The sequence below is a fragment of the Pelodiscus sinensis genome, chromosome 25 (genome assembly GCF_049634645.1).
Source record: "Pelodiscus sinensis isolate JC-2024 chromosome 25, ASM4963464v1, whole genome shotgun sequence".
In the NCBI taxonomy this organism is placed as follows: Eukaryota; Metazoa; Chordata; order Testudines; family Trionychidae; genus Pelodiscus; species Pelodiscus sinensis.
In genome coordinates, this window is record NC_134735.1 from 6,895,210 (window position 1) to 6,921,652 (window position 26,443).

The 26,443-nt window shown below is 40.5% G+C and overlaps 1 protein-coding gene across 11 annotated transcripts in view; it reads left to right on the forward strand.

The window, feature by feature from the left end:
• The first annotated feature begins 695 nt into the window (after nucleotides 1-695).
• ZMYM4 (zinc finger MYM-type containing 4) overlaps nucleotides 696-26,443 on the forward strand; it is a 64,826-nt gene continuing 39,078 nt past the window's right edge. The window contains exons 1-8 of one of the 11 annotated variants that reach the window (XM_075908937.1): nucleotides 696-793; nucleotides 4,451-4,750; nucleotides 10,925-11,053; nucleotides 17,127-17,169; nucleotides 17,294-17,818; nucleotides 20,378-20,445; nucleotides 20,818-20,988; nucleotides 26,194-26,272. In XM_075908937.1, the coding sequence (XP_075765052.1) occupies nucleotides 17,317-17,818; nucleotides 20,378-20,445; nucleotides 20,818-20,988; nucleotides 26,194-26,272 (820 nt within the window). In that variant the 5' untranslated portion in view covers nucleotides 696-793; nucleotides 4,451-4,750; nucleotides 10,925-11,053; nucleotides 17,127-17,169; nucleotides 17,294-17,316. Of the gene's footprint in view, nucleotides 794-816; nucleotides 1,045-2,482; nucleotides 2,513-4,450; nucleotides 4,751-10,924; nucleotides 11,054-17,126; nucleotides 17,170-17,293; nucleotides 17,819-20,377; nucleotides 20,446-20,817; nucleotides 20,989-26,193; nucleotides 26,273-26,443 lie in introns of those variants that run through there. The other 10 variants (XM_075908938.1, XM_014575003.3, XM_075908941.1 and 7 more) reach the window with 10 other exon arrangements.

Consider the following 26,443-nt stretch of genomic DNA (forward strand, 5'->3'; position numbering starts at 1 on the left):
TTGTGACAAGGTTACCACCTGAGGAAATCCCACAAAGGTTGCTGACCTGCATCCAGTCTTCACGGAGGGCAACTGGTTCCAGATACAAGAGGGGAGGGCACCGCGGCATGAGGTGGGGGTGTCGGGGTGCGTGATGGGGTCAGCGTATCAGGTGAGGCACGCACTGGGGCCACAGACTGGGTGCTGTGATGTGAGGCAAAGGGTGGGGGTGCCTTGGGGTGAAGAATGAGGGTCAGTGGAAGGGAGCGCCGTGGCAACGTGGCCAGGGTGCTGTCGTGTGAGGTGGTGGTGGCGGGGCACTACAGTGCCAAATGGAAGGCAGGAGTGCCAGGGGGTGAGGGCGGTACTGCGGCACCTTGCGGTGAGACTGGGCAATGGCCCCATGGGGGAGGCCAGTGGTGCATTGTGCTGCGGCTCCATTGCAAAGGATGCCTTGGCATGAGGTGCCTCCGTCCCCTTGCAGACAAGCCATGGCAGATGGGTGCTGCCTGAAGCAGTGCAACTCCTAATATCCCACCCAACCCATCCCCCCTCCCTGTAAATGACAGCGACCATGGGGGGGTCTCCACTAGGGCTGCAGGCTGTGCAGTGTTATCCTCCCTCCCCAGCTCAAGCCCATACATGGGTGCGGTGCCCTTTAAGAGCGAGCCAACCTGGGACCTGAGGAAGCACGAGGGCCAAACGCGCGTGCGTGGGGGAGGGGGGCGGAGGGAAAAGCGGAGCAGCCGCGCATGCGCGGGGCGCATGCGCACTCGTCCCCCCGCGCTGGGGCTTGTCGTTGCAGCTTTAAGAGGTTCGTGGCCTGGAGGGTCCGACCAGCCCCCCCCTCCCCCCCCTTCTGAGGGACCCGCCTACGCCCCCTCCCGGGCAGCCTGGCCGGAGCCCCCTCCCCCGCCGCAGAGCGCGGGGCCGACCCCCGCCGCTCCGTGTCACCTCCTCCCCCAGGGGGCGAGCGGCGGAGACCCCCCCCCTCCCGGGGTGCGAGGGCTGCGGGGGCCCAACATGGCGGAGGCAAAGGAGGAGGGACCCGGATCTCGCGCCAGGGTGAGCGGGGGGGAGGGAAGGTCAAAGGGGAAGGGTCAGGTGGGGGTCAGATGGAGGGGGCGCGTGGGATGGCGCCGGCCCGCATGGGAGGGGGTGGGTGGCGCGGGGGGGAGTGGAGCTGGGGGGGAGGGGCTCAAGCGCCCCTTCCCCTTTGTGCCTGGGGAAGGGACGGGGCAGCTCCTGCTGGGGAGGGGAGTGGGGAGGCCCGGGGCGCAGATCGGGGCCCGTCGCCTGGGGGATGGGAGAGCAGCAGGCACCTTTTAAAAGTGGTCTCCAAAAGATGGCTGTCTGGGAACGATCCTCCTCCTCTGCTTCCCCCGCCCACCTCCCCTGCTAAAGCCTAGGAGGTCCTGACCTAGCTGGGGGGCGAGCTGCCATAAGAAAGCCTGTTGGGGATTCGTGTGGGATGCAGGCAGCCGGCAAGCAAAGACCCCGCTAGCTGAGGGTAGGGAATCCCGTAGCTAAGGTGCCTTTCCGATGTTTGTAGGTTTTCCTAAAAAATTGACTCCCTAAATCAATCCAGTGATATTACCTCTTAGATTTTTGTTTTAAACCCTTTTAAAAATGTTGTCAGGGAGTGTTTACAGATTGTCAGTTGGTCCTCCAGGTCTTAGATGTGTAGCTGTGTTAGTCTGTAACTTAAAAAAATGTAAAAAACAAGGAGCGGTCAGGGAGCACCTTACAGACTAACAAAAATGATACTATATACATTGAGCTTTTGTGGGCACAACCCACTTCTTCAGATGACTGGAGCGAGAGGCCCTCCAGGTGTCATTTAAACAATACTATTCACATTTATTTGGTTTCATCATTGGTGGTTAATTGTCTGCCTTTCCTTTATTTAAGCACACACTTGTTTTATAAAAGTTGTGTTAATTGACCATATCAAACCACAGTGACTTCTCAGCATGGCAGACTCATACAGTTCTTAGCTACTCATACTGCAGCTACTGTATGAGTACTGTTAGGCCAGCTAACACTAAGAGACCATGCTTCAGTTACACAGTTGAGTGTGCATGTCTATCAGGCATGTTATTTTACCCACAACAATGAAGAATCTCAAAAATAGATTTCTTATTCCCTCTGATAAGTTACTTAAAGAATAGTTGATAAAGTAAGTTTAAAAGCCTTTTCCTAAATACATTTGCAGCAAGTCAGTGTCCCTTTTCTGCGCTTGTATAACTCCCTCTGAAAACTGGCAGTAATAAGTGAGTCAATACTAACCTAGATTTGAGCTTCTGATTTAGAAGTGAAAGTTCCATATCCCGTTTCCATTCTTCTGTGCTGTCCCATTCCATTGTCCGAGAGATGCTGTTTCTGATGAAGTTCTTTCAATGAATATTCTGTACAGAACTTTCTGTTCCCACCCATAAAAGAAGTTTGTTTAATTTGCTTCAAATAACATGAACTTTGTCATTGATTAGTTGTTAGGTAGAATATTTGAATCTTCTGGATGTACTTGGCGACAGTAAGTAGTTTTATATTTTTCAACTAACATAGATTCATGGAACAAAAACCATCATAATCATGTTGTCTTAGACCCTGATCCTTCAAACATTTATACATGTATAGCTTTATACTCAAGAGCAGTCTCACTGAAGTTGGTGCAACTGCCCGCAAGTTTTATATATGTATATGTGTATTTGTGTGTGGGATCAGGCTCTCAGATATGAGTGAGGAGTTGGGAGGGGAGGGACTTGATGAGACATAAATACATGAGAAAATACAAAGCAAAACTTACTTTCCGTTCAGTCCAGATATTAGTAATATAGTTCTGTGAACCTGATCTTTCTCTTATGTACATTATGCAGTGTTTATTGCCAAATGTGTTCCATCTTTCAGAGGAGATATTTGGGATACACAATGTAATGTATTGTGAAAAGAGGAAAATCATGAATCCCTTTCCTTTCTAGTAGCTTGATAGGTTATAATGCTTAGATATTAAAAAAAATTGCCCTGATCTGGATTAACCTCCTGCATGCCTCTCCCTTCCCGTGTTTTTTGCAAGGACTGTCACTCCAGAGAGATACCTGAATTTGTCATCTTGCTAAATCCATTGGATAAAATCTTGTACATTGGTCTAGGAATATCTGCAAAGAAAAAAGGAAAGATGAACTCTTTGCTGTTGCAAAAGCTCCCAAAAATTGGCCTTATGTTTACTTTTTACATAATATGCTTCAACTTTTAATATTAAAACATCACTATCAGAGGAGATTAGTGTTCTCCTCAAAACAGCACTGGTATGTTTTATAAGGAATTTAAGTAAACCAACCTAAATTATTATAAAACTACTATTGCTTTTACTGTTACTATAAATGGCAAAGATTTTAAGTTGAAAGTTGTCCACTAATTTATCTTGTAAAAAGTGAAATATTTTTTTCTCCAATATCTCAAAGGTGTATGACACTTTTCTCTTAATTAGCTGTGGTGTCTCACTCTTGAACAGATTACAGTTTAAACAGGTCATGTATTGGTTTTTATTCTGTCACCCTGACTTAAATCAGTGGTAGTATTTGTGGAGTCAAGTAGTACTCAATGTGAGTAAAAGTAGGCAGACGTGGGGCCTTGGAAATTTAAATTGGCATTGATAATCAAGCAGGCATATTACATCAATAAGGCAGATGTTTTCGAATATTTATTAACTTCAGTATGATTTTTGTGCCATTGAAAATAGAAGGAAATGTTCTCACTGAGAATTGCTATTGCTGAATCTCCTTCAGTGGTGCAAAGACATTATAAACAGCTTTTCATTTTGGCAGGGAGTTAGACTTGTGGTCCCTTCTGAGCCTATGATTCTCAAGAGGCGTATGTATTTACTGTCACAATCCATCTCTCAAAGAAAATGTTGCTACCCTTATCCTTCCACACTTGGCTGCTATACGTGAACATAATGGGCCTGATTCTCTTATACATTAAAGCTACTTTACATTGTCAATGCAATGTAAAATAGTCTTCAACTGGAAGTCAAATATACTTACACACTTTAAGGCTCTTCGCACAACTAGAGCAGGTTAAAGTGGCCTTGATATGAGAATTATGCCCAGCATTCTTGGCATAAACCAGTTTCCATCTTCACCCTCTAATAATATCTAAATATTAGCTGATTGTATCTAAATAATAGCTGATTGTATTTACTGAATTTTCTTGAAGAAATCCTGACAATAAACACATCTAGCCAGATGGCACTCAACTGTTCCATTTTTTTTTATCAAGTTTCTTGCTGCATAGAAACAGCTATTGTAGCCCAGTCCTGTTCTTGCTGATAGCATCTTGCTTTGCAATAATCTATACCTGTTAAAGTAAGACTTCTCCAGTAGAAAACTTTTTGTCAAGCACTGGTCAATAGGGTGGCAGCTGCTCCTGCCTTCTAGTGTCTTAGCCTATTTTTTTGCTTTCCGTTCCATAGTGAAAGCAACATCATGTCTCCACTGGTGAAAAAGGGAGACAGGCAGAGAACAGCAAGAGAAGTGCATTTTTTAATGTCAGATGTCTAAAGGGAACAGAGAAAGAGGATGTACAAGGATCCAAGTGGGGAATTACCTGGAGAAGAAATTGAACTGTGCCACAGGGAAGATTAAATGGATTGTATCAGGAATGCAGTAGGAAGTCTGGCGAGTTGGCCTCTTGAGTGGAACTGGTTCCACCAACAGGTAGTGTCGGCACTGCTAGCAGCATAGCTCACATGGAAGCAAAGACTACATGACAGGTGAGTTTGAGAGAGATAGGAGGTCTGCTATGCTACCCTGATTTGGTGTTTAGCCATCTCAGGGAAAGGGACAGCCATGTAAGCCATAAGAAAGGTTAGGGAATGGTGCTTATTTCATAACTTAAATGTCATCTCTTTTTCTACTTTTTTCTCTCCCCCCTTAGCACTGTCTTTCTTCAAATGCTACTTTCCAGAAACTGCACTGGAAACAAAAATAAAAATATTAGTTTCTTAAAGACTTATCTGTAGCTTTAGTCTACAAAAGTGTAGTTTGTGCAGCAAATGCATGCTATTTACTGCCTTTTTTAGACCAGTTAAGAACTGGTAATTGAGTGAAAACCATAGCTGCTTTGTATTTTCAATACCTTTTTGCTACATATTAGAAAGCAATTTTAAATGTAATATTTGATTTATCAGAGTAAAATCATGGCTTTTCTTTAGTTTTTTACAAAAAATAAATTAAAAAGGAAATAATAGTTGATCAGATATTAAACATGTTTTTGGTTTTCCTTTTAATTAATCCAGAGAGAACTAACAGTAGGAACACTTTGAGCTCTGACAATAATATTATCATTAACACAATAGTACTACAAAGAAATTGTACACTTAGAAACTTTTAAGTGGCTTTTCAGAAACATACAAATTGCAATACATTTTGAAGTTTGAGTGTCTGCGTGGAACTTAATTTACATCGAACATATATATGATATTCAAATATTGTTGCAATTAAAACTTCCTTAACTGTGGTTTCAATTTTATGGGAATCCTAGTACCAACCACTTTTTCCAAAAAACATAAAATTTGAGCTGCCCAGCAGTTTTTCACCCAGCTTACTGTGAAAATCTCTTACATGGGCCATGATTCATCAGGCTGAGATTGGTAAAGTATAAGAACTTAGATCATTTTTCTGATTGGACAAAAGTTGCAGTTGTCTTTGTGTGCTGGTCCACAGTATAGGTGCTGAGATAACATTTTCATGTTATGTAGCACTGCAGGATTTTAAACGCAGACGTATAAGACCAGAGAATTTTAGCTGGATTTTAATTTTTGATATGGCCACTTTATACTACTCTGGTAAAGGGACTGAAAGTAAGGGTACATCTACACTGCACAGCTATTTTGAAATAAGCTATTCTGAAATAGTTATTTTGAAAGAGCAGTTCTCTACTGCAGGGAAGCCTCAAAATTAGTCCGAGGTCTAATGTGGACGAGCTATCTTGATTTAGAGCCCCAGAAGGCACTGGGGAGGAATAACTTAGAATGGCCCTGGGGAAGGTCTGTTTCGAAATAGCAGCAGTGGAGCGTCTACACACGCCTTATTTCAAAATAGCTATTTTGGAATAGGCGTTATTCCTCATAGAATGAGGATTACAGATTTCCGAATAAGCTGGCCGTTATTTCGAAATTATTTCAGAATAGCGGAATGACTGTGTAGCAGCTCGCATTATTATTTTGAAATAATGCTAGTTATCTCGAAATAACGGTGCAGTGTAGACACACTGTAAGAGTAAATAATATCTATACTCTCTTTAAGTCTCATAGTACATGTGATATACAGAATAAAAGCTCCAACAAGTTAAAAAGTAAATGGAATTTCTTTGCTTCTTCATTCTGGTATGTACTGTAATATTTCATCTCATGATGAAGTATTGCCTAATTGATACTGGCTGTTAATATGAATGTTTATGAAATTTGATGTTGCCTTTTGAAAGTTGCCATGGTTCTTTATTGAGAATTACACTTTTTCCATGGCAAAGAATGTAGTATTAACTAGCAAATTATTTAGGGAAATCAGTAGGGTTTTAGAAAAGACCTAAAAAGTGTCTTTGGGAAGATTATATAATCAGTTTTTACTTGTGTCTTTAATATACTAATGTTCAAAAGACTTCCATAAAATATACAGTGAAATACTGGTGGGAGAAATAATGTAGAAATATTCACTTTTTAAATAAAAATAGATCAATAAATGTTTAGATACTTCTATGGCAACAAAAAGTAATTCTGAAATTAGCATTTGAGACAAATGAAATATGTACAGCATTAATAAATTCCCCCCCTTGGAGCTGTATCCATAATTATTGATAAATCACTGAGGGTGGAATCTCCAGTCATTCTGCAGAGACAACGGAGGCTTGACCAACTGAACACTGACAATATAGCCCAATGAAGTCTGGGATGTAAACCACTAATGGCCTCATTATCCCTTAGGCCAAAGTACAACACCTCTGTACTAAACACACAGTAATAACAGGGGGAAAAAATTAAAACCCAGTCTCTCTCAGTTAAGAATCAAACAATACTTTCTAGAGTGCCATTCAGAAAAAAAGTATATTCAGATGACACTATTAAAACATCGGGCCTGTGCTTTTTCAATTTAGAGAGAAATGCCAAAATAGAGTTCTATATACAAATTTAATTCCGTAGCTAGAAAGTATAAAGTTTATCTCCCTGTTTGAATTCAAAATACCTGAAATCATATTTACAAATACTCAGGCTATTTATTAACATTCAATGACATTTATATTCAGTTTTTATGTGAACTTAGTCTTCATCCAATGTGTACTGACCCAGATCTCCTCTTGAAAGTTATTCAGTCCCCACTTGTATACAGCGTAAGTATCTTTTTTCTTAGCTGTACTAAAAACATATGCAACTTCCAGAAAGCACTGATACTGCAGGGATATAAGACTATTGAAGCTAATCTTATGTATATCAAAAGTTTCCCTTTTCTTTACATAGTTTCTTTTCCTTTGATTTGTAATGATGTAAATCTGGAGAAATCCCAGTTAAAGTAAATTAGCATTCCAGACTGGTCACTGATTTACAGATGTCCTAACTGTAAAGAACATTTTTTTATTCACAAATACTTCATACAGTATTAAGAGATGGAAGGAAAGTGGGCTTCTTTGATACAGATTTTTAGTGCAGAGCACTGAAAGAAAAATGTAGTAAATTAAAAAAAAAAAAACTTCATACAGTCTGTGAGAAACTCAATCTCATATTTCTACTTTTTCCAGAATTCTGGTTAGACAGGCTTGTAGTTTCAGTTTGTTTTCAAAATATTTGCTCGGTAGACAGACTTCTTCTTTTTCTGCAGAAGAAACAATTTAATCTTTGCCACTAGGGTCCTCATCTTGGGCAGCTGTTTTCAGAATGTTTAATTAGTTGCCTATTTTCACTTGGGGCATCTTATACAGGCTGTCTTGTTTTGGTGCTCATCTTTATTTATGTGGAGCATTTACTGGTGGGCTGTTAAGAGTTTTCAGGTTACATAGTGTTGTTCTTGCTTTTCACCCATTTTTTTGAGCTATCTAGACCATATACATCAGACATTGGAAACAAGGAGGAGCATCTAGTCGAGCTGCCTCTATAAGAGCCACAACTATGTAGGAGGAAAAGAGGAAATAGGAGCCAACTATGAGAACTAGGACCACAAGCTAGACTGGAATTTTAGCCACCAACAGGAAGGAAATGTCCATGATTATGAGAGAAGGAGAACAAGAAAATTTGGTGGCAGGGCACTATATAAAAGGGAGAGGAGGAACAGGCAAAAGAAAACATAACAGGAAAGATGAGTTTAAAAAGTTGAAGTCAATGTCCTGATTACATTGTTTCATGGAGGACAAAACACACTGCAGTAGAGATACCTAAAACAAATAAAGGCTTTCCTACTTCCCATGTAAGCAACTGTTATAATTGCCACAGGACAGTTATGAGAAGGAAGGCAACAGTATGTAAATACCACAGGACTGTTATCTGGTCCTCTAACCAATCTATTAATATAATATCAACTACGTGGTTAAAAAAGTCTGCAGATGCCTTGAGTAGTATTTCAGCAACCAGAAGATATCCACTCCTATGTTCTCTTAATTTATATGCAAAGTCCTTTAGTAGCGCTCTTATTTGGAGGTGGAAAGACCCAAAACCAGAAGGAAACAGTCTTTCTAGATTTATCACTGTCTTCAAAGTCTCATTGTTGTAAGTCTAATAAAACAACCCATGTTCTAGTAATAATATAATTGCTGACAATTGTTAGTGTGGCTAACTAGTTAACCTCTTGCGAGATACACTAAGCAATAGAAGGTTGTGGTATGCTGGTCCTTTGGTCGCAAACAGTATATTTGTAGTCAACATTTTCAGTTGGCTGTATTATTGAACACAAATAATCTGTTATTAAATTCATGTTGTTGTGGTGGTTGGTTGTTTTTAATATAGTGTGATTAAGATGTCTGCTCTATGAGGTACTGACTGACCTCCTTAGTTCACTTGAGTTATGTGGGAGCAGAAGGCTCTTAGCACTTTGCAGGATAGGACCTCCTAACAGAGGAAATGTTAATCTTTTGGATTAATCATTTGTTAAAATGTAGAGAGCCTGATTTTGATTTCATCGTGGTTTTACACTTTTGTTAACTTTGACTTCAGTGGGATTCCTCCTGATTTACACTAGCGTAAGTGAGAGTTCTTCTAAAATTCTAAGTTGTAAATATGTTTCACCACTATCCAAGGATTTAGGGGATGTGTGTAGAATGCCTTAAATGGCAACAGGAGGAAGAATGTTCAACATGTAACTGATGTAACCCCCCCAGTTCCTTCCCCCCCTTTTATTTTTTAATGGTTATAAATTCCATGCATCTAAACTGGCAGGCTTCCGCTCCATGTGCAGAAGGCAGGTATTTTGCAACCAGCACAAAACTGCTGCAAACCACAGCCTTCCTATAGGAGGCCACTGGGTCAGGTAGGAAGGTGTCCCCCCACTACAACATTTGTTGTTGTTTTTTTGTTTTTTGTTTTAGTGGCAGTAGGAGTCCCGTCTCCTTTATTGGGTGTGAAAGTTAAGAGTACCACATAATTTGCAAAAATATGTTATAATAGGTGTGTATGCATGTGGGGAAACCATTTGCTTGACCTCTTGCAGCTTTACTGCAGTCTGCAGCTGAGATTTGAGGGTGGGTCAGTGGGTGAGTTTGATGCCACCAGCATAATTCAGGGTTAGGCTTCATGTATAGTAGGAGCCTAGATGTCTGGGTAAAGCTGCAAACAACTTGCTGTTAAGCTGTTAAGGATATACAGGCAGTCCCCGGGTTACATGGATCCGACTTACATCGGATCCCTACTTACAAACGGGGTGAGGCAACCTAGCTGCTTCCCCCCAGCAGACCAGGGAGACGCGAAGCTAGCACCCCTTCCCAGCAGACCAGGGAGACGTGGAGCGGCTTTTCTCAGCAGACATCTCATCTTGAGAATAAAGGACTGAGGGAAGTGAGGTGTGGGAGAATAAAGCTGAGCTCTGGAAAAATGTTTGGCTAGAGTTTCCCCTACAATATGTACCAGTTCCGACTTACATACAAATTCAACTTAAGAACAAACCTACAGTCCCTATCTTGTACGTAACCCGGCGGACTGCCTGTATTGAGAACTTTTATTGTGATGTTTTGGTTGCCTAATATTCTAGGATGAAGTATCCCTTTACATTTTATTGTGAACAGCAAGGTCAGATGCAACATGAAACAGAAAAATATCTTCCTTGGTATTTTCTAACGTGTATGTGGAATTATTAGGAATTGACTGTTTTTTAAAAAATTGTAATTAAAGGGACGTTATCGAGGTTAGACTAAAATATTGATTAAAAAAAATCTGGGCCCAAACCTATGCAGTGTTGAGCATTTACAGTTCCACTGATTTTAAAGGAAACCTCTCACAGTATAAGGATGTTTGTCTGTAAAGTTCATGTACTTTGCAATTATTCTCTAAAATGCGTGTTGTAATGCAGTTTCTTTCACTTAAAGAAAAAATCAGCATGTTCACAGGCAAGCCATATATTTCTCCCCTTCCTATTCATGTGGAGAAATAATAGGATCTTGTTGCAGCAACTTGTTGATACTTTCCCATTGTTAAATTTAAATTTAGTTGTATTTTCCTGTTTCAAAATTGATTTGTATCTAAAAATGCTTACAATGTTGTAGAAATTAAACCCCTGTAGATATGTTCTAGCAAAACTTTATTTCAACTACCTCCAGAAATAACATAGAAATACATTACAACATACCCAAAGCAACTGAATGGCAAAAATAAGACACTAGCTACAGGCAGCTGAAACAGCTGAAGCTGCTAGGGGGCTCTGTAGAATTAAAAAGCAGTCTTTAATGCACAACTCTGTGGCTCTCTTATTCACAGATCTCTATGGCTCTTCTGACCTCTAGGGGTTCTCTTCCTGTTGAAGTGCTTCTTTTCCTGTAGCAGGTATTTGCAGCAGGCTGGCTCTTTGTTACCCTCTGCACTCTTCACTGTCTAGGTCTTTTCAAGGTATGAATCAATTGGTCTCTTTGTTATTCTGCAAAAGGAGCCCTAGAAATGGCCCACTGATTAATTTTAACTGTTTGTGTTGTATAGATTTCAAATCTAGGAGGGTCAATGTGATTGGCTGAGTGCCTAGCAACCTTCCAGTGATGTCATGCACCAAGGGTCAGGGAGCGCTTCCTGACCTCATTACACCTGGGTTCAGGAATATTAATTGAACTTTGAATGGCTTTTTTAAAAATCAGTTTTTTATAAAAGTTTTCTGCTTTCCAAAGTGATGATATAAGCTGTGGTGTGTGTGCACAAGGGAAACTGTATAGGAAGAAGGAAACTGTAGAACCTCAGATTTTAAAATATATATAACAGTTGACCTAGCATCTGTGTTGACAATCACCTCTAAAACCTATGTAATGAAAAACTGTGAAGGGAGAAAATATTTCAAGCTTCCAAGTGGTTGTTTCAAAAGGGAAGGAACTTAATGGTTTATTTAAAAAAAAAAAAAGTTATAGCTACCTGTTTTGCATAAAAATAAATTTGTCATCCTCAAGGCAGCCTCACTCTTTACGTTACACACAAGTAATCTAGTAATTTAATGTTTGGTTTATGGATGGTTTTACGCTGTTGCAATTTTGAATGCCATTGTAATGATGAACAAGTTTTTAATTATTGCAAATTAAAGTGTGCAGTACTAAACTACTGTTAATGCCCTTCTGTCACCTGTGCTAGGCACAACAGGGACTAGAGTTGAACATTCTAGTCTAATCATTCTAATGTACCTTGCAACTTGAATAAAATGCTTTTTACACAGCAGTGTGATTGTTTAGGTTCTTATGCATAAAAGGAAGAATTAAACTAAAGCACAACATATCAGATTTACTTAAATTAATCTGGCAATTCTGCTAAATAATTCAGTGCCCAGTTTATCAAAAGCCTTGTTTTCTCTGGACAAGCTAACACCTAATCAAACTTTTTGTGTGAACATTTGAAGAGCTTTTTTCTCTTTGCACATTGGGTATGCAGAATACAAGATAATTTAATCTTCAAACTGGAGAAATATCTAAAGCCCATATTCTTCTAAAACATCTCTATTATGAAAGCTAGCAGCATTTAACTTTTGCTAGTTTCAGAATTAAGCTGCCATACGCATATTTTAAGTAATCCCAATCACACTAAGTGCACTTTATAGAAATGGTGTGACATGAATACATAGTAAAAAAAAAAAAAAAGTCCTGACTCAGGAAAAAACCCTTTGACTAGCAAAGTGGTGGAGCACTCCTACATTTTGTCTTAATTCAGTAAGATCACTTTTGTGAGTACACTTGGAACTTCAGGCACAGAATATTGGAGCTTGGTGTGCTCCATCCTCTGATAGTCTCTCATCACTGGCCCAGAACATGGTCTGTAATCTGAAAGCAGCTGCTCTTAAATCTTTCTAGGTATAATGAATGTGCATCATAAAGAAGTGTGGGTGATAAATACAGTATATGGGGGCTCTGTCCTGCACCTTTTGGGATACTTCAAGTAATATTCAGAGTGTCCCCAATTCCCTCTGACTTAAATAGGGGTTGAAGAATTTTAGCAAGATCAGACCTGTAGGCAGTAGCATCTGTTTTCCGAAATAATGCTTGCTATTTTTGTAGCAACTTGCATTTTAAATAGCTTTACAGCTAGTAAGTGATCCTCACAAAAACTTTGTAAAATACTGGCACCTTCATGCTAGATTGGGAAACTGAGGTACAATGTTTAAATTAACTTTCTCGGGGTAATGCAGTGAGTCAGCAGCTGAGCCACGATTAGAATTCCTGGACTCCAGTTCCCTATTTTGATCACTAAAACACATTGCCGTCGATGTCAGGAGAACCAACTTAGGGCAAAGTGAAGCCAGTGGTGTTAAGAATGTAAAAAGGTATGGACAAACACAATTTTCTCATGTTGACTAGAGCTGTATATCTTGCAGTAGAGCTGCCATGAAGTATTGTTGCAGGAGAGAAGCTCAGAACATTACCTTAAATGCAACACAGCATTTTTTTCAGTATATATACTATGTAAAGGGAACAGACTACATGCAGAAGCACCCAATACAGCCAGTGGTAATTAGTGTGAGAATATTGTGATCCACTGGTATGTAATGTGTCAGATCTGCTGTTGTCTGTTAAAACCTATATTAGGACCTATAAGTCAGGACTATGGATTGATGTACTAATGTGAGTAGCAAGAACACTACTTTTTGCAGCCAACTTCCTTAAAATTCTGCTTTGGGGCAGTGTAGGTCAGGCAGCTTTTTTACAGGGAAAACTTTCCTCTCTCCTCCTCCTGTTTTTGATTGCAGTTGTTGAGTCTACTTACAGTGTCACATCAGAACATCTTTATTATTGTAATATGGTAATTTATAAAAATCCTGCTATTTTAATTTCACTGTGTTAGCGCAACAGCACTTTGTTTTTGGATATTGACTTTTTCTGTTTCCTATGAGTTGGTCATGCCCTCATCGTCCCTGTGTGTAGTAATTGTGTACTGCTTGTAATCAATAGGATACTGTGCTGTGAGCAAATTGCTCTGTACAGTTGTGTACTATTTTGTATATGAAAATAATCTCAAACCTTAAAGCCGTTTTTTTGTCCCAGTAATGCACCTTTAGGAATATACTTTTTCCCCTGAAATTTTCTAGAAATGTGGGGTTTTTTTCCTAAAGGGTTGTGCACCACTTATCAGAACTGCAACAATGATAGAGCAGACATTTGCGTAGTGAGCCCCCTTTACACTGTAACAACCAAAACATCTGCCTTTTTTGAAAAAGCAATAGCTAATCTGCAGATTTACATTTTAAGACTTGATGATGCATGGAACTCAGTACACACAACCTTCAAGGGCTTCTGTGGGAGTTGAAAGTTCTTATCATGTCACAGGATTCTGCCCTTATTGAGAATTAGGCAGTCTAGCCTCAATTTAGGAAGGTCAGAGGAGTTTGGGGGGAGGGAGGGTTTGGTTTATTTTGATCCCCTGGTCTCCCACAGATTATCCATATAAGTACTCTAGATGGCTGAAGAGGGGAAAAAGGAGAAAGCAGGTACTGTGTTATTTGCTAGATAGTTATGCATCAAAAAATGGAGGAAGTTATCTTTGTATACACATAGGAAGAGGCAGGTACCTCCTTAAGTGACAAGTTGAGCACAGTTAGTCTCTATCCCAAACTTCCAAATGCAACAGTATGATGGTAAAGAAGAGCAGGCACAGTAGGTCAGACAGAACAGTGGTCTTCAAACTATGGATCATGGTTTTCAAACTATGGATCATTACCCAGTACTGGGTCGTGGAATGTCAGGCACTGGGTCCCTTTGCTGCAGGGGATCAGGTGACCAGCGGTGGGTGCTAAGGCAGGCTACTTGCCTGTCTTAGCACTGCAGAGTGTGCAGCGCCCCAGAAGTGGCTGGCAGTAGGCCCAACTCCTAAATTTGTATTGGGGGAGAGTGCACAGGGCTCCGAGCACTGCCCCTGTCTGAGCACTAGCTTCACACTCCCATTGGCTGGGATCCTACTGCTGCTGCTTCTGTGGCACAGCATAGTCTGCGGTGCCAGGAGAAACTTGAAGCCTACCTTAACACCCCTGTTGCACTGCTGACTGGGAACCACTCAAGGTAAGCCCATCCTTCCCCAGCCCTGGCATCCCCAAAGCCGGAGCCCCCTCCTATACTCCAAAGCTCTCATCCTCAGCCCTACTCCAAAGCCTGCATTCTAGTCAAATTATATTGGGTTGCAGGCATCAAAAATTTTCTTCAACTGGGTCAAGAGAAAAAAAGGTTGAAAACCACTGAGATAGAGTACAAGATGTTGGATAGGTCCTCCAACATGCAGGGGCTAAGCCATTAAGGATTCCTTGGAAGTTCAGTGAACATTTCTGTTTATGTTTTTAGTTTAAACCATATTAGAATACATAAGTAATGGGATGGAAAAATATGTTTAATATTATTGTAAAAATCAAATTTATATAGCCACTTGGAGGTCATTCAGAGATAGATAACACTTGTTTGGAGCATGGAAAGAGATGCATCTTAGAGAGGTGACAAGACCAAAATATACAAGGTAATGAAGGCATAGAGGTCAGTTGGGCATTCTTATTTATCCTTTCTCCTAATACAAAAATGGTGGGGGGGGCACCCAAAGAAAATGGAAAACAACAAATTTTAAGCTACTAAAAGATAATTATTTGTTACAACAAAATGTTCGGACATGTGGAATTTACTTCCAAGAGATAACAGAGACGTAGAGCTTAACAGGATTAAAAATGGATTAGAGGTGTATATATGTAGAAAGAATATTCACAGTTGCATTACTTAGGAGAAAAAGGCATGTAAACCCTTACTCTTCAGTGCATATTTAAATCACTGATGGATAAGGGAAATTTTCCCTAGCCCCAATAGACTGGTCATTCAGTTCATTTTGAGGAATCTTTGTGCCTTGCTGTAAAGAGTGCAGGCCACTGTTAGAAACTAGATCTGGGACTAGATGGACTGATCGGGCATTACAGTTCTTATGTTCTGGAGCTTTGTAGAGGGCCTTACTGGCAATGAGTGGAGAAGTTCCTCTGACACATCTAGAGCATATCTACACTATGGGGAAGATTGACTCTCTGGTGGTTGATCCTCTAGCATTCGTTTTAGCAGGTCTAGTATAGATCCCCAAATCAAATGCTGAGGGCACTCCCCTGCTGGTGTCCTGTACTCCTCATTCTGTCAGGAATAAGGGAAGCTGAGGGGAGTGTGTGCTCCCATCGGCCTCCCGCAGTGCAGATGCTGTGCTCGGCTTAAGATAAATCAAATCCACCTGCCCATTTTGTGGAGCTGGATGGCATATCTTAAGCCAACCTGCCTGCTCTAGTGTAGACCCAGGCTCTAGACATGGTACCTCTGTTCCCAGTTCTTGCTTTTGCATTGTCCTAAGCATTTACACTCCAGTATGTCTTTCCCAGGGCATTTACTCCTTGTTGCTGCTGTGATTGAAAGCCCTCCAAGTTTGCTAAAGATCCCAAGAAGGCAACCTGCCAAGAAAAATATTTAATTCTAAGGTGGACTGTGTGATTATATTTTATATAAAATTACAGTGTTCAGTGGTTGCCAGTAGAAGGAAAACAAAGAAGAAATAAAAACACATGAATAGATTGCTAGTGTATGCCTTGAGCAATGTTCCCTCTAAACTTTTCCATCCATTTGTGGAATAAATTTTGTCATGTGTACCATGTCCTGTGCAGATGTGCACCACCAGTAGAAACATGCTTCTGGATCTGGGCACTGGGCGCTCTGCTAATCATCTGGGAGACATTTGAACCTCTCCTGGGTGCCTGCACAAGCACTCAGCTTACAGGGAACACTGGCCTTGAGTCTTATAAAAGAATAAACCCAAAATGATCTAATAAAGCCCAAGGCAAACATGAACATGACCTCTCATTCCAACATATTCAAAGAGGAAAGAAACAAGAAATCTCAAACAGGTTTTTCCTTCCAGAATAATCTGATGGTTGAAAATGTGGTAAATATTTTAAAGAGCCATTCTAAATTGTCTGAATTGCAAATATTTTTCAAACTGTTCAGAAAAAGGGCTTCTTGTATGTTGGCTCCAATGGTCATGTTGTGCAAAGTGGTGTACAAACATTTATTTTTTTACAATCCAAGTTGGATCTGTCATTTCCCTAAATGAAGCAGTTAATATATTGAGGGGCCAAAACCTACAGGGTACCAATCACAAGGTCTCCCTGCTTCTACAGAGTGCCAAGGGGTTGCACAATATTATGTGTAGGTGTCCCAAGTTGGAGAGGTCCTTTAAGGGTAAATGCCTCTTTAACAGGGATTTCTTTCTAGAAGACTTCAGTGAGGAAAAAATTACTGTGTTCTTGAGGTGCCTCCTCCACTGGAAACTACTGTACACTACTAAAGCAGCGAATGTAATTATTTTTGAGGATAAAGTAATCCTTGTTTTGTATTGACTGTTTTGGTGGTGGTGGGTTGTGCATTTTGTTATAGGATAAGTTACACCACAAAACATCACGCCTGCCATGAGTAATCATGTAATGCTTTCCTTCTTACAGTTTGAAGAGAAATCTAATGCAATTTTTGACATTACAGAGAAATGTAAGTTCTGCTTTTATTTATGTATATATTTGTGAGTAAGCTAAAGTTAAATGTATGCATGCTCTCTGTTAAACCCAACAAGGGTGTTTTTTGAAGATCTGCATTCTTTTTTTCTTGTTTGTAGGTGGTAATATTTTGGATGCAGAAATGTCTGAGGATACGGATCACAATTTAATACCTGCCCTTGAAAGCATATCCTATGAAATGCAGAATCGAACAGGATCTGAAAACTCACTGCTGGATGAAGATGATTATTTTCTGAACTCTGGGGATCTTGCAGGGATTCCAGTTGTTGGGAGTGACAATGAGGATGATCACAATTTTACTCCAAAAGAGAGTCTCCCTTCCACGATTCATGCTGAAGATAGCCTGGACAATGGAAAGAGAGTTACAGAACATGAACTGGACAGTGAAAAAGAACTGCAAATACAAAACGCAATCCAAAAGGACATCACTTCATCATGTGATCAGGGCCCTATATTTAAACCCATTAGGAAGGATTTTAGCATAGCAAGAGATAATGGTAAAGAGACTTTTTCAACAAAAGAGAAAAGCAGAGAAGGACATTTCCAAGAACGTGAAAAACGTTTGGAGAAAATTCCTAAAGAGTTGGATTCCAGATTGAAAAGCAGTTTCCTTGATAAAACAGGTAACAGTTACTTTAACCCAAAGAAATAACAGCTCAGGAGAGGGGAAAAAGAAAACTGGATACATATCACTCCAAAAGTTAGTTAGGTACCCATTAACTTGGGGAGGGTAATGCTTTCACTTTAATGCGAGGAAAGCATTTTACATTGAGCCTTGAAACATGGCAAATGAATATTTTATAAATTATGTATTCAGGCTCATCTGAAAATTCAAGGTATTGGGTGCTTGACTCCCTTGGGCTTCTTTGAATATCTCAACCTAAATGCTGTTGTTGTGGCATTAAGCAAGCTTAGTGTCACCGTAAAAAGCTTTCTAACTCTGATTATGATCATGTTCTTTGTGGTATCTTTATATTTCCATTCTTCTCTTCCATGATTTTTGTCTTTGAAGTTTGTCAATAATGCACTGATGCCCCTGTGAAATGCATGCTATTAATAGGTGTGCCCTTCAAAGAATGTGATTTTCATAGTGGCATGGTGTGGGGGGAAGTTTACTAGAGTTATACTAGTGACTCCAAGAAGTCAGCTAGAGAGCAGCTTTGAGACCCACTTTTCATCAGGACAAGGAATTTGCTTCTTGAACTCTTTCCAGACCGCATAGACAGTCTGGGGATCCTCTCCTTAGCCAAGGGAGCCTGAAAGTATCTCAGTAATCCTGCTACCCATGCACCTATTTCAGACTTCCCAGGCTCTGAAAATCTCAGTACAGTTTGGGATGCAAAGCTTGACAGTAACTAGACAAGCTGAATCGACATGTGACCATGGTGTCCAACATGCTAGCTGCTAGCCACCTGTGGCTATTTGGCCATTTAAGCGTGGCTAGTTTGCTATATACAGTAATTCCTCATTTGACACTATAGATGCGTTTCTGAAAATGTTCGTGCTAAGTGAAAATGTGTTATGCAGGGTCAATTTTCCTATTAAAAATAATGGAAAAGGTGGGGGTTGCGTTTCCGGTGGTGGTGGCAAAGTCAATTTTTTGTTGGGGCTGGGTCGTCGACGTCAACATTAGATATCTAGCAACACAAGATAACTAGCAATGCAAGTCGCCGTGGTTTGTTAAAACACAGATAAACACATGAGTGAGCGGAGGAACGCTGTGACTACGTGTATTCATCCGCTCATGTGTATTACCACTGTTTTCACCAACTTATACTGCTGCGCGAAGTATTCTGCCACTTGATTATTTTTGTGTTATTTCGGGGACGGTCATGTTATTCGAAAAACGTTCCCTAGGAAAAAAATTGTGCTATTGCTAAAACGTGTTAAGTGGGCACATGTTAAACAAGTAATTACTGTATACTGTTTCAGAACTGGTTGGACACCATGGGCATATGATCTAGGTATGTCCAGAAATCTCTGGGGATGGGAAGAAGAGACTAGGCTTTAGGACTGGCCCTAGAATAAGAGATTTCTGATTGCTGGCTTTTAGTTTCTGCACAGGTTGCAACTCACATATTTACTGCTGCACATCCCAGTCCTGCATTTTCAAATGCTTGTAACTCTATTAGTATTTTAAAATCAATGCCTTACAATCTCATATCTTTGAGGATAAAGATAACAGCAAAATGGCAGTTTTTAAAGTGGTGATAAAAATGAATGCAACCCTTCCTCCCCCCGACCGCCAAACTATTAGGCAGAGACCAAGCACAAAATATTTTCTGCCCCAGAGAGGCAAATTTTAGAAAATGATGGTAAGTATAAAGTTGAAACTCTCAAATTGTTTTTGCAACCTTAAATAAAGTGTCCATTAACTATGAGAACTATAATAACTATTCACAAACTTGCCAGACTTATGTAATAAGTGCAGTGTCTCTTTTTAAGAAGAGGATGCATTGAATAAATCTCCTATCCATGTGTTAGCTGGTAGTATTATGTAATGGGAAAAGAGCAGAAAAGCAAAAAACAGATTAATTTTCTTTGCTTCCTTGTTTTGAAAATTAAATATAAACGTAAATGCAGAAATATGGCTGGATTCTCAACATTAATTCAGATGAAGATTATCCACAGGGAGGAGTATCTGCTTCAGAATTGTTAGAAACATTTCACTGATGTGGGGAAATTTAATTATCTAATGGAATAAGAAAAATCTTAATTCTGTTTGAGCATTGTATGTGTATGTCTACACAGCAGGACTAAAATCGAATTAAGCTACGCAACTTCAGCTACTTCAATTGCGTAGCTGAAGTCGAAATAGCTTAATTCGGCTTTTGGCACTGTCTACACAGCAGAAAGTTGAAGGAAGAACACTCTTACTCCTCATGAAATGAGGGTTACCATGAGTCGGAGTAAGAAATCCTCCAGTTCAACATTATTTCAAAATAAAGGCTTGTAGTGTAGACACACACTGTTATTTTGGAATACACCTTATTCTGAAATAACATGGCTGTGTAGACGTACCCTATTTGGCTTGCTGTGGGGAGGAAGAAAAGAAGTTTGATTATAATACATTGTAGATATTCAGATACTTTGATGATGGACATTGTTATAAGACCCTAGACAGATTTGAAGCGATTTTCTCTAAGAACTGTATTCACTTGTATTTAATATATTTTCCCCAGTTACTAACCAAGTAGAAGAAACATTACGGACACAGTTAGCACCACAGATTCCAGAAACTAACTTCAGGGTAAGCTATGGATTTTTGTTTTTGCTATACGTTAAAAAAAAAAAAAAAAAAGGGTGTTTGGCTTGGGTATTTTAACTGTCTCACGTTAAAAACAGTTAAGTCTGAAAATTAATTATTAAAAATAGCTGTAGTTTGTCTCTGTATACATTTTTACTATGTTGAAAAATACAGATTATTTTAATTTTGCCTACTCTCTTTAGATGGGGATAGCCCTGGATAGTAAAGTTGCTGGATACAACATTTAGAGACCAGCTACTAAACAAGTGGTTGCTTTTGGGGGAGCTCTTTGAGACAAATAGGAGAGAGACAAATAGGAAACAGCCCTCTAAAACTGGATATTGTATAATTCTTTTTCATCTCATTGTGCTTCAGGAGTCTAGCTACCTTTTTGCTAGTAAGGAATCCATTGGTCAGGAGCTGGGGAATTCCTTTGCACCAAATATTAGGATTAAGGAAGAGCCATTGGATGACGAATATGATAAAGCTCTGGCACCGCAACAGGGACTGTTAGACAAAATTAAAGATGAGCCCGATAACTCTGAGGTAAGTCTGCCTTTACTTTTTATAGTAATAGAGATGTAGCTGTGTCAGTCTGGTCTTGCTGAAACAAAAGACAGAACTATGCAGCACTTTAAAGACTAACAAGATGGTTTATTAAGTGATGAGCTTTCGTGGGTCAGACCCACTTTTGGCCCACAAAAGCTCGTCACCTAATAAACCATCTTGTTGCTCTTTAAAGTGCTGCATAGTTCTGTCTTTTACTTTTTATATTCTGCTTTCCTACGTCCAGTTCCACATAGTGGGTAGGAATTAGATCTTGGACTTGGGTTGTTGGTCGAAGCTTAATCCTAATGTGATTCTCCATCTTTTACTAACTCCAATTCCAAAATCAGATGACTTTTTCTTCCTCCCACGAGTCCTTGTCCCAGAATGTTTCATACTGTTTCAGTAGGGTAAAAACCAAAATGTGGTAATACATTTATATGCAGTGCTATGTTTTTAAAAAATGATGTATTGTGTCATTTGTGGCTACAGTAGACACTTTGGTCCAGCCCATGAAGAAGGTAGCTGAAGTCGATGTTCTTAAGTTTGCTTACCGCAATGTCTTTGCAGCAGTTAAATCGGTAGCTGATGCTCTCCCTTCGACTCCACCTACTCTTCTCATTTTGGTGGAGTCCTGGAGTTGACAGGAGAGTGTTTGGCAGTTGGATTTGTTATATCTATACTAGACACAATACATTGAACCCCATTGGATTGGTCACTGCCCATGGATCCAGTCCCTAATGAAGATGTGTGCTGAGTCAGCTGCTCCAGGCCAGCTGTAATTGTGTTATGGGTCTTTTATCCCTTTGCAGACATATCTGTAGAGATCTTGATTTGCAAAAGCCATTAACCACATGCTTAACTCCCATTGACTTCAGTTATAGGAACACTTTAAGTGTGTGCTTCAGCTCTTTCTTGGATTCTTGAACTTTATATAGACATATTGTGACCTTCTAGAAAAAAGTGTAATGATTCTAACATTGAGAACCGTTGGTCTAATGCAGGGCTGTCCAATTGACAGCTGCCAGGCCATACACAGCCCACCAGGGCATTTCAGAAGGCCCGTGGTCTGCTTCAGTACAATTTACTAACAGCCCATTAATTAGCATTTTGTTGTCATGTTTACATTAGTTTGCAGCAATGTGTAAATAGTTTGTCTCTTTATACAGCACTGCCTGTTTACATATATACAGAACAAACTGAACATAAAATATAAACCAATATAGGTGACTTATATGTAGTATCTGTTAGGGATGTAAAAATACTCCTGGGAACCTCTCTGTGCTGTGGCTCTGCAGTATAGGGGCAACAGCTGCCTCCGCAGGAGCAGGGCCAGCAGCCGGAGCCAGTATGCAACTAGAGCCAGCTTACACACACCAGCTGCCGGCCCCGCTTCCGGGGAGCTAGCTGCCACCCCATGCTGCAAGCTCAGATACAGATAAGCTGGCTCCTGGTGTACACTGATTGCTGGCCCTGCTTTTGGGGAGCTGGCTGCACTGTGGGCTCTGCAGTATAAGCTTTATATTGTAAAACCCACAGTGCAGGCAACAACCGGCTCTCCAGGAGTAGGGCTGGGAGCCGGTATGTAACCGTGACAGAAACTGATAAACTGATGCTTATCAGTTAAGCGTTTAAATGGTTACACTCTAACATCTCTAGAATCTGTTTGCCCAGAACAAGGTTGTGCTTAGGCCCTCCTGTATAATGAATTAGACACTGTAGGCCTAATGCATTGAGTGTGTTGATAGAGGAGCTAGGGAGGATCTTAAAAGCTCCAATATATCTTTGCCACTTTATTGTTTTGTGGCCTTAAGGAACTCATTTGATGTGACAGTGGCTCAGCCTTCCTCATCCTCATAGGGCAGTAGTCTCCAACCTTTTTACACCCAAGATCACTTTTAAAATGTCAGAATAAGCCAAGATCTACTGCCCCATTCTTTCCCTCAAGATCCCACCCCTTCCTTGAAGGCCTGCCCTCTCTGTTCTCCTCTTCTCCATCACTTGCTATCTCCAGCCCTTACACACTTCAGGATACGTCTACACTGCCGCTTTTTTTTTCGATTCGTCTGTAGGAAGAGGTTTTTCCAACATTTGGCCTGTCTAGACTGGGCCACATGTCAGAACAACCCCTTCTTTCGGAAGCCTCCTTATTCGTTGTGGAACAAGGAATATAGGAGTTACCGAAAGAGCATGTTTGCCCTTCCACTAAAAAAAACAGAAGAACAAACGCTTCCTTGGACATGGAAGAGTTTTTCCGGGATACCTCTGGAATCCCAGAAAAACTCCTGCAGTCTAGCTGTACCCTCACTGGGTTTGAGACAGGATGTGTGGGCTCTGGGGTGGGAATGAGGGATTTGGGTATGGGAAGGGGTGAGAGGTGCAAGCTCTGGGAAGGAATTAGGATGCAGGAGGAGGTGGAGAAAGGGATGCTGGCTGAGGGAGGGGGCTCTAGGCTGGGGAGTGTTGGGGTCAGGTGGAGGGTGGAGGGTTGGGGTACTGAGCAAGACACAGGCTTGTGGATTTGAGGGTGCAGGAGTTTGGGTTGGATTGTGTAAGGGGCTCAGGGCAGGGAGGTTGGGAGTATAATGGGCTCAGGACACAGATTTTGGTGTGTGGATGGTGCAGAAGTGTTGCGGCAGAAGACTGAGGATGTGGGGGTACAGGAGTTTGGGGATGAGAGGCTCAGAACAGGAGGTGCCATTGTATGATAGTCTCAGATTTCTCCCCCCCCCCCAAAACCTCACTAATGTGTCCCCAGCTGTGCTGGTGGGAGCAGGGGACAGGGTACTAGGGAAGGGTGCTAGTGGGTGCTGGGACAGGGTGCCAGTGGGGACAGGGGACAGGGTGTTGGTGGGGACAGGGAGTCCCTGGCATGTGCCTCCTTCTGGGACTATCCTTCTCCCCCCCCCCCCCCGCAGAGGAGGGAAGCCCCAGCATGCGCCTCCTCTGGGGATACTCTTCCCCCCCACCCTGGGTGCAGCAAGTTCCCGGCACACCGCAAACCTGAGTTGTGGTACCACGCCGGTTGTTTGGGATGGGGGAACAGCCTGCATACTTCCTGAAACCCCGGAAGTGATGCGCAACTGCCGGACTTCCTTCCACCCCACAGGAAGCCGACATTATTTCCATTATCTCTGGAGGTAGGTAGTGGGGCTTCTTGGGGGGTGGGGAGAAATGGGGGGCTCCAAATGCCTCCCGATCGACCAGTCAATTGCGATCAACGGGTTGGTGATCATGGTCATAGGGTATTATGATGATTAGTTAGTGTCTGTCTGTCTCTGTCTCCCTCTCTCTCTCTCTCTCTCTCTCTCTCTCTCTCTTTCTTCTCTGCTCCTTTTAGTCTTTTTGTTTCTTTTTCTTTTAAAATCTTCAGAAAGTTGTATCCTGGTGTCTTCTATGACCAAGTGATCAAAGATATTATTCGTAGATATATGTAAAGAAATTTTCTGTGTACTGGTTAAAACTGGAAATATAATTTGTAACGACTATTTATTGAAATTTCACCTCACTTTGTGCAAAGTTCATGAACATTTTGTGTATGTATGTATGAGTTCTACAACTTGCTAGTTGGTATCTCTATCAGTGTTTGGTTGGAGAAGTTAACTTTTTTTTGTTTTATTCTCTACAATTAAATATTCATTCCTGTATGTAATAATTTGCAGATTCTTATTTCAGGCTGCATGGGTTTGTCTATGACAGTAGAACTTAATGCAGGATATCTTATACTTATCAAAGGTCATATCAGTAAATGTCAGTGAAGACTTGGAAACAGATCAGTGAAGTTTAAATTCCTAGATACACAAATCCCCTGAGTAAAATAACACTATAGTAAGCAACTTTCAGGAAAAATATTGAAGGCAAGTGAGGGATTTCTTAATTTGTCTTTGTTAAATTGGGAATGTGATTAGAGAAAAATCTGATATACATAACACCCTTTGCAGCTAGCGATAAAGGCTGATGCTTACTAGTTTTTAGCTAAATTGTGTTGCTTTGAAATTTTGCTCTCCTAGGACTTAATCCTGCATAATGGACATCAGGGTGGGATCCTATTCCCATTACCAACAGTGCCTGCAACTAACACTATAATTAAAATTGTTAAAATGGCTGGTTTTAGACCTGATATATAAACCTTAAAAGTTGTAGTGGCTTTCAATTGTTTTAAAGTGTTATAGTTAAAAAATTAGAATTTAATACTTTAAAAATGCTCTGTTCTGCTCCCCGCAAATAAAACTTCACTTTTAAAAGAGGACAAACTTTAAATGTTGCAGTTCATCAGCTCCGAAAGTGGACTAGTACCCCTGGGTATTGTGGGAAATTGAAAGAGATGTAGCTTAGTTATATTACTAAAAATGTTTGAAATTTTCCTCCATTACCAATGGAAATATTATAAAACTTGATATTATATACAGTATGTGGATTTTTGTGTCCCCATATGCCTGTAAATAGGATAAATCTTTGTCTGCCTTATAGATTCCATTATAGAACATTTAAGGTATTGTGTGTTTTGAAAATTGTGGAAGCTTTTTTTATATAGTTTCATTCAACTATTTTTTTAAAACTTCAGAATCCACATATAGAATGTGCCTTGCTTCTGGGTGGTGGCTGCTGTTTCGTTTAAATGTCTGGAGATGGCACAAAGCAGAGCCTGGTCTGAATGGAAGAACAGGGACACCGTATTCTAATTCTGACACATACTTCCTTTATGGCCGTAGGGAAGTCACTTAATATTTGTTTTCTCATACGTAAACTGAGGATTATACTTGTCTCTATTTTAGAACACAAGGGGAAGAATACTTAGTTGTAATGTTCTTTGTAGATGAAAAGCTTTCTAATAGCTGCTTATTATTTGGGGAAGAAGCATGCATTAGTTTGAAGGTTTGGCCATCAAAGTGTCTTGAAAATATAATGGTGGAAGAGAACATATGATTCTTCCTAGGAAATCTCGACACATCGCTACACAATTTGCATACACTAATGCGAGTTTTGCAAACACAGTAGGTACAAACATGTTTTTTGTATGCAACAATGTCTGGTATGTTTCTGGCCCTTGGTTATTGACATAAGTTTATAAAGAGTCCTCATTTTTTTTTGTTTTTTGGACCTTATATTCAATAGCACATTATTAAGGAATTGATGTCATTTAGCTTGTTTTAAAGTCACTTTTAGTTAGATTTGTTTATTTGGTTTCCTTTTTCCTTTGTTCAGGAGTATGGCCAGCAGCCAAAAACTCAGGAAGGGGAACTGAAGATCAGTGCTGTATTTTCAGTCAGTGGCAGTCCTCTTGGTAAGGAACAGGAAAGATCAAATTTAATTAATTCTTCCACATGTTTCAACTTCAAGAAAATGACCCCATGGGTTAGCATGCTTTTCATTTGCTGTCTAAGTGCAGCAGCAATGAAGTCTGGTTCAGCTTATAGACACTCTGGACTCTGTTCAATTGGAGACCTACATAATG